The sequence below is a fragment of the Pristis pectinata genome, chromosome 23 (assembly GCF_009764475.1).
Source record: "Pristis pectinata isolate sPriPec2 chromosome 23, sPriPec2.1.pri, whole genome shotgun sequence".
NCBI lineage: Eukaryota > Metazoa > Chordata > Chondrichthyes > Rhinopristiformes > Pristidae > Pristis > Pristis pectinata.
The window spans coordinates 20688176-20705005 of record NC_067427.1 but is presented as its reverse complement, the minus strand read 5'-3'; the positions used below and the strand labels follow the sequence as shown (position 1 = coordinate 20705005).

Genomic DNA, 16830 nt, shown 5'->3' with positions numbered 1-16830 from the left:
GTGCATTTAAATATAGTACATTTAGACCAGTATCTGTATCTCTGGGGGAATTTTTCACACACAAGGTGGTTGGAGTCTGGAATGCGCTGCCTGAGGAGATGATGGAGGTTGATAGTCTCATGACATTTAAGAAGCATCAAGACAAATTCTTGACTCACCACGGCATAGAAGGCTAATGTGAATAAATGGGATTAGTGTCGGTAGGTACAACGGGAGGCATGGGCTGAGTGACTTGTTCCTGTGCTGCGTGACTCTGTGAATATCCATTCAGGAGAACTAGGGCCATGATTGGGCAAATGTCCTGCACCCATGTTATGCTCAGGAAGACTTTATATTGATACACTGGAGTGTTCTTTCATCTGAGCTGTGGTACCTTTCTTGGGAAGAGTAGATGCTGTTTGCCTTGAGGGGTTGCCCTGGCTGGTAAGTAGCAATACATGTGAAGCCACATACCAACAAAATTGTTTTCCACCAGCAGATTTTCTTGCCTTGATGACTACAGACATTAAAAAAAATGAACTTCCATCCATCTCCAGTATCTATCTATATTTAACAGTTTTTGCCTTCCCTGTGTTGTGTACTGGTGTCTGGCCTGATTGGAACTGTCCCTCCTGATAGTGCCCTGTAACCCAGGACTGGGAACTGTGTGTTCCCCTCCTTTTCAAACCCCATGGTGAAGAATCAACGATGTTGCTCTCTGTCTCAACATCTGCTCTAGTTCTCTTATTCCCTCCCCAAACACACCATTCCTCTGACTCTAGCTGCCTGTGGAAACCCTCCATCTCATCAGCAGTAGCCTTGTCTTGGGCCACATTCAAAACACCCCCTCTAATCATCTCCTGGCTCTCTGCCTCTCTCTCTCTCTCTTTCTTCAACTCTCCTTTGATAGGGTAACCTTACAAGGCTGCCGCTGTAGTTTAGTCTCCTTTTTCTTATGTGCATTGATTATATCTCTGTAAAGTACCTTGGGAGAATGTCTTTATTAAAGTTTTTGCAAAATGTGAGTCATTATTGATGCTATCTTTTCTTCCTTCCTCTCTTCTCCCAGTTGAGAAGTGCCTAAGACTCTATTTAACATTTCCTGTGCTGAATCAGAGAATCTTATGCACAAACCACACGAGAGATTGACAGTGCTTAATGATTGAACATCATTGTGTGTCTTTAACAGTGGCCAGACTGTGCACTACAGTTGAGCAATGCTCTACAACAGTCGCAGAATTTCTACGGCAAGTGTTTCTCATTACCTGTTTCTGAACCCAAGTTACTTACCTATTCGTAAGGTTACAATATATAGAAAGGTGTAATGAACAGCTAGGAGGTGGTTATGAGATGAATTATATGTGAGGCACTCAACTGACATTAAAACAAGAATTGACAGTTGCTGACCTCCAATCCTCCTTTTCTGATGATTCATGCTGAGGTAGATTTTGTAGGTGCCTGCAGCTGCTCGAACTTTACCCTGTAAGCCATTCTTCATGTGGGAGAGTCAGACATTCACTGAGTGCATCACAGCTGAGTCAGAAGCTCAGACATACCTTTACAGCGCCGATCACAGGCTGACATTCGTTCAAAGGAATATTGGCTGTTGTCCTTCCTCTGTATTCTGTTTACTCTGTATTCTGTTATTGTTTTTACCCTGTACTACCTCAACGCACTGTGTAATGAATTGATCTGTATGAACAGTATGCAAGACAAGTTTTTCACTGTACCTCAGTACAAGTGGCAATAATAAATCAATACCAATACCTTGCCTAGCTCTAGACACAGAAGCCTATCCCTGAATAATGACTCAGGACAGATTGGAAATCGACCTCTCATATGCTAAAAGATGAACTCTTGAACTCTTGATCTTCCAGTCTACCTCGTCAAGGCCCTTGCATTTTATTTGTCCACCTGCACTGTACTTTCTCTGTAACTGCAACACTGTATTCTGTATTCTGTTTTCTTTTTACTACCTTGATCTAATTATGTACGGCATGATCTGCCTAGGTGGCCTGCAAAATAAAGCTTTTCACTGTATCTTGGTACACGTGACAATAATATACCAATACCAATAACAAAACCATGCTCCTTTCATTTGGAAGACCCCTTAGAACATACTATCATTATCTCACTCCAAGGTTGTTAGTGCCAGTTAATAAGAGAGACAGCGTGTGATTCCATCAGAGCGGAGAGACCTCCGTCCCCTCCCTCCCCTTGGTGGATGCAAGAATTCAGTGCTGACCGGCCATCCCATCCCTTCCGCAAAGAGTAACAGTGAACCATCATCTTCTCATACCCAGGCTTTAGGTTATGAATCCCAACATAAGAAACAGAAACAGGAATAGGCCATCCAACACTCATGCCTGTTTTCTTATTCAATGAATTAATTGCCGATCTTTTATCTCGGCTTCATTTTCCTGCATTAATCCCATATCCCTTGATTACCTTAATATCCAACAGTCTGTCAGTCTCTATCTTGAATATACTCAGTGACTGAGCTTCTACACCCCTTTGGTGTATAGAATTCCAACGATTTATTACCTTCTGGATGAAGAGATGCTAACTGGCATCTGTTGTCTCTTGCATCTCTTACTTTGATATTGGACACCCCAGGCAGTGGAAACATCGGCACCGCATCTACCTTGTCAAGCCCCTTGTCTTGACTATTTTTATTAACACTACACTCTTTGAACTCGCTTTGGTGATTTGTCCATGTAAAAAGGTGTTTTATAAATTCAAATTGTTGATGTTGTGAAAACCAAAACTGTTTCTGTTCTGTTCAGCTCACTCACACACCACTTCAGTTACTTTAGTCATTATGGTCCTGATTGAGACAGACAGAGATTTGACAAATCAGACAGTGGAAACTACTTAAGTGTTAGCCCAAGTGTTAGTCTCAATGTCCACTCCCTACCAGCTGGACTACATATGTCTAAAATAGCAAAAACTTGGACAAAACAGTGCCTCTAATGCAATCATTTTGCAACGATGCTTCACAACACCACTACCAAATAAAGCTGGGCAGAGACATGTCAGAAGGCAGTAGCTCAAGATATCACTTAGAGGGGCAGGCTTAAAGGAATGGAGAGAAAGATGGAGACAAAGAGGTTGAGGTTACAATCAGATTAGCTGTTATTTTATCAAGTGGAAGAGCAGGTCTGAGGGCTACTACTGCTCCTAATTTGCATGTATGCTCAAAAGAGGTTTGGAGAGGGAACTCGAAAGTTTTTGTATTGACAGAATGAGGGTCACCTGCCAATAGGGAACTCAGATCACCTTCTGGAGCTGAAGGTGGCCACTGAGATGGGCAAGTACAAGGAAGGGTGTGAAAACAAGGAGTTTAATGTCAAGACAGTTCCGGATTGGAAGCAGATGGGTGTCAGAAAGCAAAGGTGGTGGTGGTGTTGGGGAGGGTTGGTGGGTGTATTACAGGACTTGCAGCAGCAATCACTCCAATCACTCACCTGGGTTACTTTAACAATTCCTCCCAGCATGACCTCTGCCACAGTGTGAGACAGGGGAAACAAAATTATTGGAACACAATCATCTCAAAATTTCTCTCGTTGTCTACACCATCACATAAGGATGTACATTATCACTCCTCCACTCTTCATCATCCTTCGTCTCTGCAATAACACTGATGTGGGATCATTATCTGCAATGGTTCTTTTGGGCAAAGGCTCAACAGCACCATCAGGGCACAGCCGCCAAAAAATAATGAGGCCTCTGCAGCCTTGCCCACATCCCAATGACAGAGGCAAGAATAGCTCCATCTCTTGAGCTCCCAGGAAACTTCTGGCAGATACTGTGTAAAACTCTGTATGTTTATGCATTGATGCATTGTTAGAATTTGTGAAACCGCATTAATCCTTGATGGTCTTAACAACAGAACCTACACACAACTCATCACCAATCAGCCAGATCCCTCCAACACTCTGTGTCTGTTAGCTTGAAGGCAAACAAAGAAGGAACTTAGAATGCACCAAAAGCTTGCCTGAACTTCACAAATGACCTCTCAGGTCAAACCAAAAAACAAACCTGGAGGAGACCAGAAAGGTTCTGAAATTATCCTATGAGGTAAATAATAATTTAGATAAATCTCCATCATTAAAATTCCTGCATTTTCGTTTATCCTGCAACTAAAAAAGCTTTGTGAAGTTTTACAGGAAATTTGATAGCAGTTATGAAGAGGGAAAAAATCAAAACGTCTTCTTTCAGGACAGAGGTCATAAGTATCTTGTATCCACAGTGCTTTTGCCTCACAATAAGGTAGCATCTCAAAGAATGTGGTTTTTATTAGCTCTGACCTTTGTTTCACCTTTCAGTTTATATGGGTGAAAATTTACAAAGGGACACAGCAGGCTAATGGGCCAGTAAAAATCTGACACAGCTTCCGAACACAACTCTAGAAAATGTGGGCTTGTCAAGTTTATCCACAGCCCAAATTGGTGATGAGGATGCCAGTCGCGTCACAGGTGGGCACAGGTGGGTATCAAATCTAAACTCACCTTCCCTGACCATTTCAAGAAAACAATGTCTGGTCATTTTATGAAGTATTTTTATCCACTCCCTTATGCTTCTAGCCATTTTATCAAGCTTGCGGAGAATATTACAGAGAATGAGCTAATGAGACACCAGTTCAAATCCCACCATGGCAGTTGGGAAATTTAAATTTGATTAATTAAGTAAATTTGGATTATAAATCTGGTCTTGTAATGTTAACCACAAAGCCAACAAATTGTGTTGTAATCTTGACACGTTCACCAATACCGCTGTGGGAAGAAAATCTTCTGTCCTGCCCTGTCTGGTCTGTATTTGAGGCCATGTCCACAGCAGTATGATCGATTCTTAAACATCATCTGAACTTACCTTGAAAATTACTGCAGTGGGTCAAATAGATTGAGATAGGAATAATAAGAAAAAATATGAACTACCCAGTATTGACTTGTATACCAGTTTCAGGCTTGACAAAAGGATATTCAGCCCAGTAGACCCTTAAAGTTCTCGGTACTGATACCTCTGGCTCTTCTGCTATTATTGAGGGAGATAACCTAAAAATATGACAAGCAATAGCTTGGAACAGTCCTACCCAGAGAATCATGCCTTTCAGCCGATATCCCAGATTCCCCCACCCCCATCCTGTGAATACCCTGTTTCAGAAGCAGGAGGGACCATCACACATGGTGGCAGATTGGGGTACTGTCTGAAAGAAGTATCCCCAGGAGATCTCACTCTGAATCTGAAGGACCATGGAGGTGGGTTAAACATAATAATATCATAAGTTTGGCGACATTGAACTTTACCCCTAGTGTCAGTTCTTTTGCCGTCTACCATTTGTGTAGTTTGGTGTTGGTTTCTTTCAGGACTTAGACAGTGTTTTTGGTAGGTCTTACTGAGACACACTTTATAATGGAGAGTGATGGTCCGTCCAGAATCCATTCTGTATCCTTGCCATTGTTAGTGTTTCTTCCAAGTAGCATTCAACTGATTCATCATCAGAAGGAGGATGTTTGACAGTAATTGGTTGACAGTTTTATAGCCTTTGAGTTGATGAAAAATATGCTCAGGGCAACACCAGGCACATCAGAAAGGTTGCTTTTGGTAAGAATGCTGAAATACAACTGATTAGATAATTCCTCTGTCAATCACACTCGGTGACACTGGTGTAAGTGATTGAGAATGATATTATGTAGTTTGTTTACATCTAACTATCCTCAACACTGCATATTTCTAAATGAAAAGTTATAGTTACTATCATTCATAATCATAATAGACCCTTTGCTATGAATTATTACTCCAAGACCACCTCCAATTCATTGACTAACAAGTTGACAATAAGTACTCTACCAAGAGTGAAGTGCCATACTGGTGAAGCTACATGCAATAGACAGAGCTAAGTAATTCCGCAGTTAATGTGTAAGAACAAAATGTGGTAATCCCACCACAGTCAATTGTAAATGGTAGTGGACTATTGAACAGCCAGAGAGGAGAAGGCTCAAAGAATGTTTCAGTCCTCAAGGATGGTAAAGATCAGAATGGGTGCCAAAGGACATGTCCACTCCTCTTTTGCCAGAAATGGCTTGGATGATCCATCTTGGCTTCCTCCTGAGATCCCTTCCCTCAGTTTCTTCTCTTTTCAGTAAAGTTCAGTGTCCTGCTTCTTCTCTTTCTGTATCTTATGGAGGGATTTTCCAGTGGAAAAATGATTTGGTTCATTTAACTTGCTTCCTATCTATTTGAAAAACAGCACATTATTTTTAAAGAGTTCAAATTTTCTATCTCAGTTTCTAGTGTACACTCTCCTATTCTCTTTACCTCCAGCTACTAGTGGAGACCAGGCAGCCAGATTTTCTGCCTCATATTTCAGGACTGAGTTGGTATAGGTTTCATAACTTTTCCCTTTTATTAGACAGCCTTCTTTTATAAAGTATTGCAAACCTCCTGTTATATGCATCTCTAACCTCAGTCTGGACAGCACAGATTTTTACTTCACCTTCTGTAACTCTATAATGTTGATCATATTACTCTTAATACTTTAATTGTATTGAACAAAATCTACAATTAAACATCTCTCCAATTATATAATTCTGTTTCTACTTTGAAAAAATAAGTTACCCTTCCTAAAATAATTTTCACATCTATCCATGGATTGATTCTGACATCTTTGGATGTTTTTATTCATTTGTGAACTCCAGTTCCATCGCACCCTTCTTTATTCTGAAGTTGATCTGTGAGCCTTTCACAATACAGACATGGTTCAGACAAGGGTTATCAAACTTAAATTAATATGAAGTATTTTTTGCAAAAGGCAGAAGTATGAAGGGAAAGTATAGGCAGCTCTGTGCGTATAGTTGGTAGAGCTGCTGCTTCATAGCTCCAGTGACCTGGATTCAATCTTGACATTCGGTGCTGTCTTTGTGGAGTTTGCACGTTCTCCCATTGACCACATGGGTTTCCTCCAGGTGCTCCGGTTCCCGCACACATCCCAAAAATATGCAGGTGAGCAGGTTAATTGGCCATTGCAAATTGCCTGAACATGAAGTGATAGAATCTGGGGGAGTTGTTGAAAACGTAGGGAGAATAAAATGGGTTAAGGTGGGATTAATGTAAAAATGAATGCTTAGTTGTCAACACAGACTTGGTGGGCATAAGGGCCTATATCCGTGCAGTATCTCTATGTGACTTGATGACTCTGTGAAATGAGAGTGCCAAGAAAAAATTCATGCATATTCGAATACAATTCCTTGTGCTTAATCTTTTCAAGTGCCTCCCCCTCAATTGATCATCTACGTTTTCTGCATCCTACAGCTTGTTTTATTTCTTGCTCCATTTCATCAACTTAGCTGGATATTCTCCCTAAAAGCTCCTCACTGTGATGTCAAGGAAGGCATTCTAACTTGAACGGCAATATAATTTGATGGACATACCATAGGAAATTACACAGAGGCATGTCCAGCAAAAGAAAACATATGGGTCTGCAAATTAAATTTACTTCATTGAACAAACTGGCTAAGAAAGGAATATTCCATGCAGCTAGAAAGTTAATTTTAATTAAGCAAACCAAAACATTTCAGACTATAGTTTATAAATAAATAGAATAAAATTGATAAAAGTTGGTGAAAGGGAAACTGAAAAAGAAAGAGAACTGTTTCTTCAGCAAGTCTCCGTATGTCATGGAGACTTAAGCAGAAATGCAGATGTTGGTACAGGAAAGAAAGTTTGATGTGCTTTCTCCAGTAAGGGTTCAATCACTTTCTGTAGTGAAGTTTGAGATCCTCTCTGTCATAGCCCTCTGTGATCTGAGGGTTATGCCTCTCAATGTTGCTGTAGCTCAGTAACTTGAGAACTGTCTCTGGTATGTAACCTGTCCTGTAACTGTGTGAGATTGGAACTGTGATCTTTTGTAGATCATAGGATCCTTGCAGATACACACAGTAAGGTGCAGTGGCAATTTTGTTCTGAATATGCATCTTCACATGTGACTTGAAAGAAGAGTCTTAGCTTAGTACACCTCCCATCTTTTGGGTCTCAGTGTCATTGGGAAGGATAAACACATTAAGGACCATGCCAATTTTTCTCAAATATAATCACTGTTGGTTGAATCTTTATTCTTCCCAAAAAGTTGATCTTAGTGGTTTTCGATGACCTCATTGAAATTACTTTTACTTTTACAAAGAACTTTCCCCTAACAAGCATACAGGGTTGGGCAAGGTCCATCACTGAACAAACCAGGAAAGGTATAACAGAGGAAAAGGGGAAGCCCAATATATGGGAGGGAAAAGCAGAGCAGTGATAGGTGGACAAAAGGGGGGAGGCGGGGTGGGCACAAGGTGGTGATAGGTAGATGCAGCTAAGAGATAGTGATAGGCAGGTGCAGGGGAGGGGAGAGCAGATCCACCAGGGGATGGGCCAAAGGCAAGGAAGAAGAAAGGGGAGAAAAAAGAGATAGGCTAGGAAAGGGAAGAAAAGAAGAGGTGTGGTTGGGGGGTGGTGGGGTGTTGAGGGGATTACTTAAAGTGGGAGAATTCAATGTTCATGCCGCTAGGCTGCAAGGTTCCAAGATGGAAAATGAGGTGCCGTTCCTCCAGTTTGCGCTTGGACCTCTCCTGGCAGTGGAGGAGGCTGAGGACTGACATATCTGTGATGGAGTGTGGAGTGGGAGCGGGAGTTGAAATGACAACTCCCATCTTCCTATCTTCAGTCCTGAGGAAGGGTCCTGACTTGAAACATTGACTGCCTGCTTTTCTCCACGGATGCTGCCTGGTCTGCTGAGTTCTTCCAGCATCATCGTGTTTTACATCTGGATTCCAGCATCTGCATTCCTTGTTTCTCAAAGGTGTAATATATATGACTGATGTCATATTGAGAGTGTACCCCTTTAAGAATTGAATCAGTTAAATGTGACCAGCTGCTCCCATGTATATATTGTCACATGGTAGGTATTGAATTGGCTGGAATCTATTGTCTGTCCAGGAGAAAGTAAATGGTCTGTCCCTCCCTATAAGTTCTTTTGTTTCATAAAGCAGTTTATTAGTTTTACTTAGCAGCTGTCCTCCAGTATCTTAGGAAGTGAAAGCGGCTGGAGTTTTGGTTAATGAAACTAAGAAATCTTGACTCTGTGCCTGAAAATGAAGATAACATGTGGATGCACACTGAAAAACAGTGATACCTGAGTTGCTAGATTTCCAGGCAAGAATTCTGTCTGAAGAATGGAAACAATGGAGAAAAGAATTTACGAATTATATCAAGCTGGGTACAATGGATAAACTGTAATGGATGAAAGTAAAAGTGTCATTGTTTTTCACTGTCACAAGGGGAGAAAATTGTATCATAACCAGGCCAGTCAAATGAGACGCAACATAATGAATCGGGTATGTTGCAAGCATGTTACAGCCTGCCGATGTGTGAAACAGTGTGAAGAGATTGTTCATAAGAAACCAAGGTGGAGACATCAATTGATACGTCCTTAAAACTGTTTGCAATAACTGCAGTTTTGCAGATTTGAAGGACTCATTCTTCAGAGATCAGATTATCAACAGAACATGAGTGTCCTTAGGTGACTATGGGACACAGTTAACTCTAGAAATGTGCAGACAGATGTGCAAAGCTGCAGAGCAATCCGAAGCCAGGCGCGAAATGTTGGATGGCCAACAGAAGGCAGTACATGTGGTGAAGCACAAGACAATAGGTGGATCAGGGAAAGTACTGTCATGGTGGCTTAGATGTTGCAAGTGTTGTGGATGTGAATTTAAAAGGCTGACAAAACTCCCCTAAGATGAGGGGAAAAGTCTGCATGATATGGATTGGGAAATCATTTCTACAAGTAGCTCACAATGAAGAGGACATTGAAAATCCATGGAGTGAATGCGATGAACTGTGTAGGGACAGAGACAGGGTCAGAGTCTGAAAACCAGTTGAACACAAGGTAGCTGGTGTCAAACAAGATCAATTCTGTAGAAGCAAATCTGCCAGATATATCCACGCCAAGTTGTTGGCGTAAGGACATTTAACTTCACTCACAAACAACATTTGATGTCCTCTCAGAACAAAGCATCAATCTCAAGGTAGTGAACTTAAAACCTGAGTCATGTGCTAACAAGACTACACTGCAGCCCTCCGTAAGATATGCTCTGATGGTGGTGAACTCGAGCAATGAGGTGACTTCATTGTGATGACAAGAAAGATATCAGGTCCAAATTTGGAAGTAATGCAGTCCAGCAGATAGAATTGATGGAAGTAAATCACAACAGGATCTGGAGCAATTGAAAAAGGATGAGCACACTGCACCCACAGAGGTGGCAAAGACCTGCCGCCACCGAGAGTTGGAGACAGGGTGAAGCTGAAGCCCACACCAGATGTGGTAGAAGGCAGTGATACTGTGACACACATCACACCCTGGATTTTACCAGGTCATAAAGATGGAGGGCATCCTGTTCCAGAGGAACAGCCCGTGCCTGGAACTGCAAAGATAGCCCACCGACCCAAGTACCCAGAGGGCTTAGTGTCAACGTAAAGCACCTGCAGAGTTTGGACGATTGCTTTAGATGTTTGTTTATTTTTCTTTTATTTTCATTATTAATAAAATGTAACATGTGTAGCTTGTATAATTTTTGCTGTGTGTCCTTTTAACAATGAGACCATGTGTTGTCCTTGAAAACGTCATTACATTGTGAATATTGAACTGACTGGAACGCATTGTCTGTCCAGGAGTATGTTTTGTCCATCTCTGTAAGATCTGGTTTTTAACAGAGTACTCTATCGGTTTAACCTACAGGCTATCCCCCAGAAAGTGGAAATACATAGAAAAAAATGGACTTCTGAGTCTTGAAGCAGACTCACAATTGTTTTCATTTTAATAGCTTCTTGCAGAATTATAAACATGATATTATCTCCTAAGGGACTTGTATTGACATCATACCTTTCATATCCTCTGCAGGATATCCCAGAGTGCTTTACAGTCAATGAAGTAGTTTTGAATTGCAGTCACAATTGCCACCCAGCAAGCTCCTACAAACAGCAACACGAAAATTAGATCTTTTTTAATAATGTTGAATGAGAGATAAACATTGACCAGGACTCCAGGGATAACTCTGCTGCTCTTCTTTGAACAACTGTCATTGGATCTTTTTTATCTCCTGAAAGATCATTCAGAACCTCAGCTTAAGATCACAGCTGAAAGACCATACCTCCAGCAGTGCAACACCTTCTCAATTCCACATTGAAGTGTCAGTTTACATTTCTCTGCTCGACTCAGTGGTGAGATTTGAACTCAGAATCATTTGCCTAAGAAGTAGAAATATCACCAATTGAGCCACAGCTAAATACTATACATTTTTGAGCTCCTACTGCTTCATAACACCAGAGATGTCACAGTGTAAGAAAACATAATAAAACCACCAGCTGAAACTTCTCAAGAATTAGTGAAACAAGTAGGCTATGGAAGGAAAAGTCTTAGTTTCCTTTGGTGGGCCCAGGTGGAGAACTTCATTCCACAAATAAAGAAAAAATACCTTTTGATTCTTTTGAAATGATCAGAGCACCCATTGCTCAAACAAAGACTCCAGAAATATCATTAAGGCCTGATATTGTAGAGGAAGATGCTGTTGGCCCCGAGTAGGTATCCTCTCTGCCTACCTGGTTAACATTTGGAACACTTGAGTTGCTGCCAGTGTTCCCAGGGGTAAGCCAGCTGGAAGATTTCAAAATGCCCACCTGCCCAGTTTCTGCCAGGCAGTTAGGGTTAAAATCATCACTCAATTTTTTTTCTTTAATCATTCCTTTGCCAAGAAATTAAGCACATAGTATCTTTGGCTTGAAGTAATTTTCAGTCTTTTTAGTTCCGAAAACTGCTGTTAGTTACACACAAAATTAATTTCTTGGGAGAATGCCAACAGCCTGACCTACAATATGCATTGGACTCCACAGTATTTCCTATTCTACTGTAATTTATATTGCAAGATTGTGTATTACATAAATTGCTGTCATATACCTTTGAAAACCTTTCCAGAAAAAAAAGAAATTCCCTGATTGTTATCTTTCTTGGTGAAGTGATCGCGCTCAAAAAGCCAAGAAATCTCAAATCACCAATTAGTATTTCCTCCGACCAACTCCGCTGTGCAAATTTATTGTTACTTCCTAGAGGTCAGTTTAAGATTAAATCCAAGGAATCTTTCCATGACTTTGTCACGGAGTGCATCTTTGCTGAGCAGCTCAGCGCCAACATCCATCAGCCAAACGGAGCAACCATGCTATAGATGTCAGCCATAACTACTTCCACTGGGAAGAGCCGCAGACAGCAGCTTACAACAACAACAGATGGATTTTCACTCTTAGATTAAAAATAAAAGCATCGGAACTCCTCTGGTGGTTCAGCAGGTTTTTTCTAATGCATGTGAAAATTGGTAATGACTCAAGTCAAAACATTTTCCTCTTTTCAAAGCAAGTTTGGAAGAAGGTGTCTTCTCATTGCAGTTGGTCAATCAGAGTCTGCACAAATAGGTACTAATGTTCTGAATGTAATGCATCAGTGTGGAAGTTACTTTATTCTGACTGTACCCTTCATCAGTACTGTCATTGTTCTGCAGAGTACCATATATATTACATTCTTGGCTGAATAAGCCTGATTCCTGGTTACAAAAATAAACTGAAAGGAATCTACATGGATTTTTCTTTTTCCTGCCTGTCAGCATTTGATCTTGTGTGTTCTAGATCTAGCCCACTGGGACTCGTGTACATGCTTAACATGTCTCAGCTGCTTTATAATGTTCTTATAAAGGGGAAATATCATCCAAATCATCGGCACTAGTCACTGCCATCCTGCCAAGAGAAGGATCACTCAACAGCTTTGGAGGTCTGGTTGTGTTCTCAATGAAACATGCACAAAACAAAACTGAATAAGGATAAAATGTGTGAGGCAGTGATGGAAGGTGGCAGTTCAGTGCATTAATTTACTCTATCGAAGGGTAAGCTGGTGAAAGTGGGTAACTAAAATTGCTGTGAAATGATTTTGTGACGTTGGTATCCTTTGCTGTTTCTCACCTCTCCCCAGACTTTCATCTCACTTTCTGCTGAAAGCTGCGCTTGTGGGTTGTTCAGCTGGATATTCATGCAGTGCCATTTTAACTTTCATTGGTGTGTCTTTGTCTTGGTGCTAACCACCCTTTATCCTTCATTTGCAGCATCTTGTTATTTGGAGGACACTCACAGCCTGGTATTGAATGTATCTTGCAATCTAATGAGGCAAAATAGTACGAGCCTACAAAAGCAAAATGCTTGCAGACACTGAAAATCAAGAATAAAATCAGAAAATGTTGGAACTACCCAAAAAGTCAGTGAGCATCTGTGGAAAGAGAAAGAGAGCTAACGTTTCAGGTGATGAAAGATGTTTAATCCAAAATTTTAACTCTTACAATGTGTCCGGGATGTATTTAAGTTTCACAAATAGTGGATAACACTGAGTGTTGAACCATTCTGTGAAGGTGAGACAAGCCTTCTCTATGCAGTTCAACAGATATCCATTAACTTACTGCAAATTGTGATGGCTGGGAATAAAACCCAGATAAACTGCTCAGAAGGCAGTGATGTTCACTGCTGGTTAAATTGTTCCAACATTCTTTGTTTTTTATTTGGTTGATCCTGTATGTTTTTTGTCTTTTGACTTTCGTTCCATTTTGTGTTTGCAATTCACGAGGATATTATCATGGGTTACCATGTATCTACAACCAAAGGGCAGTCCATTTGCTCCACCCTGGTTTACCTTTTTAGTTAACTTCATCTCCGTATTCATCTTGTTCCTTTCCCTTCACAAGTTTATCCAACACATGAGGGATAAAGTGTGAGGAGTAAATTTGACTGTCTTTGCATGTTGCCCCTCTGGCAATAGATCATGAAGGGAGAGTGTACAACAGGCATAATAGCAGGCTGTCAGCCTCGTCCACTGATATTGTGGAATGACAAATAGACAAAATGTAAAACAACTGTTATCCGTTTTAATAATTTCATTGCGGCAATAATTCGACCTCTGTGTTTTTAGTACTGGTTAATATGTGTGAGGAAAACTTCGAGGAAGAGGAGTTCATTTAGCAATTAAAAAGAGGCTTTGTTAATTGTAGGTTTCGACTAATTTTTCCCTTTGTCCCTTTGATGGTTTTGTGAAGCTGTTGCGTCTCGTGCAATGAATGAAATTATGAGAAATGTGAGGTTTATTTGCCTGGAATTGACCGTGGTGTCAGTGCAGACACCATCCTTCACATTCCACCTCCCTCTCCATCATGTAATACCCACCAAACTTGCAATTCCAGCAGAAGTTAATCCATGGTCACAAACAGAATTTTTTTTCCCCCAGCTAGCATTGACTTCAACTGGTGTAACTCAGAGACAAAGATCAATCCCAGCATCGTCTGTCTCTGAACTGGGTCAGCTATTCATCAGCCAAACATGAGAAAACATCAAACAAGCACTCGTCACCTATAACTGACAACTTTTTCTCATTTGAGTTGTCCTTCACAGAGTAAATAGGATGTTTTTCCATGATGAATGCAGCTTCTATTCAAAGTGTATTACTGGTATTTATGACCCAGGTCCCATTTCTGAAGGAATCCATCCAAACATTAGGCCATCATGCTGCTGTTGGTTGCAAAATAAGTTGACAAGGCAACAGATGCTGAATATTTGCAACACAGTCACGATGATTTCTTTTAAAGTGAGGATAAAAAGAATACATTAGCAGTGCGACAAATATGTCACTGATCCTATCTTCATGCATTCCTCTTGCAAAGCCTTTTGCACAATACTTGCCTTGATGACCCAGTGCATTCAATAAGTATTCATCTGGGATACATTGAGGAGATGTGAACAGTTTATTGAAAAAATCTGAGCTGTTTGGAGACCATTTATCCAAAGGATGCTTTGGAATCTTAGCAGTTTAATGATATTAGCCAGTGACATTTCTCAGAAGTTGTTTTATTGGATTAAGTTCCATTTACTGCATTTACATTTAAAAAAATATGTTCCTAATTTTTGAATTCCACTATAAGATGTAACTTCTGTCAGTTCACATGGTATGGAAAATCTATGTCACTGGTGCTGGCTTCTTAAATTCTAATGAAGCATGAGAGTCAAAAAAGGTTGTAATTTGGGAATAATAAAATGTAATACTGCATTAAATATCTTTTCAGGAAAATAGGAAACAGACTATCTTCCAATAAAATTTTACTGCATTATTTTCCCTGCCCGTGGTCCCTCTTTCATTTTGAGAAAAGCAATTTCTGAGTAAACCTGGCTCTGAATTCAGAGTCTTACAATATTGGGGGAAAAAAACAGGAATCAATCAACAGTTTGGACAATGTGGGAAAAAGTTGACTTGTGTACTTACACGTCTTCGAATTTTCTGCTCAGGTCTTTCACTATGGAAGTTGGTCCCTCTTGAAAAGGTGGATCCCGTGTGATTTTATACCGGATAGGTTGGCACTCTCTGCATAAAGTGTTCTGTGGTGCTGAGGTCAGCATAGCAGCATCAATTTCCAGGTGCTCATCGAGTGTGAAGATTTGGACAGCATAAACCTCCTCCGTCACCAAGAGCCTGACTGTAATGGGGACATCACAGAAGACATTCTGCGGCCCAAGTGAGATTTCGTTTCCGTTCACTGTCAGTAACTTGATATTGTGGACGGCCCCATGAGCAGCCCCTTCAGTGAAGGTGACCCAGATGGTCAGGGAATCGGGAATCAATGCGTAGCGAAATTCCAATTCCAAGTAGCAGCCCTGAGGCTCTGGGCAGACCGGGGGGACCGTCTTATCGTCAACACCAGCGTCGGGGCTCCATGTTCTCACACTGTTTTCACAAGGTTGCTCTACATCAGGGGGTCCTGGACAGGGAAACATATAAAAATGTTGAAATCCTCCCAGTGATTAATTGAAATAAATGTGATCCAACCATTCGCTATTTGGACACAGAATGGCTGAAGTCTTGTCAACTCAGAGTTAAAATTACTGTTCAACATAACACAGGGGTTTCTCTTTCTATTCAACAAGAAATTTTAGTAATGCATTAACTACAAAACACATATTAAAGTTCACAGAAAAATTCAGTTGAGAAGTTCCCTTCTACTTCAATCAGTGTATTAATGTATAACATTAGTCAGAAAGATTAATGGTTGATAATTTGGATGCCTGTATCCTATAGAAACTATGGCTACAAACCTTATGATTGCTGCAACCAACTATTCATTTTAGAAATACTTATTTATTTTCTATTATCTTTACTATTATTGTCCTTGCCTTTGATTTATTATTCCTCATTTATTTGTTGACTGATAATACATTTTAACTGAAGAGTAATGTGGGGCCATGTAAAGGGGGAAGTATGAAGAATGTGTAAAGAGATCACCCCAGCAGAAAAGAACAAATTTCATTCCAAACAAGACAGATGCCAGAGAGAAATTGTTGCTTTAATTGCTGCCAATTTGAAGTCTAATAAATGCTAGCCCGGTTTTGCACAAATGGTGCACATTATTTTTCTCTTTGTATTACATCAGGGACATTATCAAAGTGCTAAAAAAGAATTTAGAATGTGTTCAAATATGTGTCCGAGCAAGGGAGCACTGGAACGGAGTTCCAGAGGGCTCAACAGTCTCACCAGACTGTCCAAGTCAGAGGTAAATCACTGGTTCCAAATTGAGCAGTCACTTCCATTCGGATTGTCAGTTGTGGTGATGAATCCACAACTCAAGATTCTGGAGTAGGGTTATCACGTGATCCTTTTCCTTTCCGACTCCAGTTTTCTCAGCTGGCAGTCAGTCCGAAGTAAAATATTTTCTTCATGTGTTTTTATTTTCCCTCTTTTAAGTG

The 16830-nt window shown here is 40.6% G+C and overlaps 1 protein-coding gene across 4 annotated transcripts in view; it reads right to left on the bottom strand.

Moving 5' to 3' along the window:
* pappaa (pregnancy-associated plasma protein A, pappalysin 1a) overlaps positions 1 to 16830 on the bottom strand; it is a 275180-nt gene that overhangs the window by 193201 nt on the left and 65149 nt on the right. For all 4 annotated transcript variants that reach the window (XM_052037112.1, XM_052037114.1, XM_052037113.1 and 1 more), the window contains exon 7: positions 15356 to 15848. In XM_052037112.1, the coding sequence (XP_051893072.1) occupies positions 15356 to 15848 (493 nt within the window). The remainder of the gene's footprint in view (positions 1 to 15355; positions 15849 to 16830) is intronic.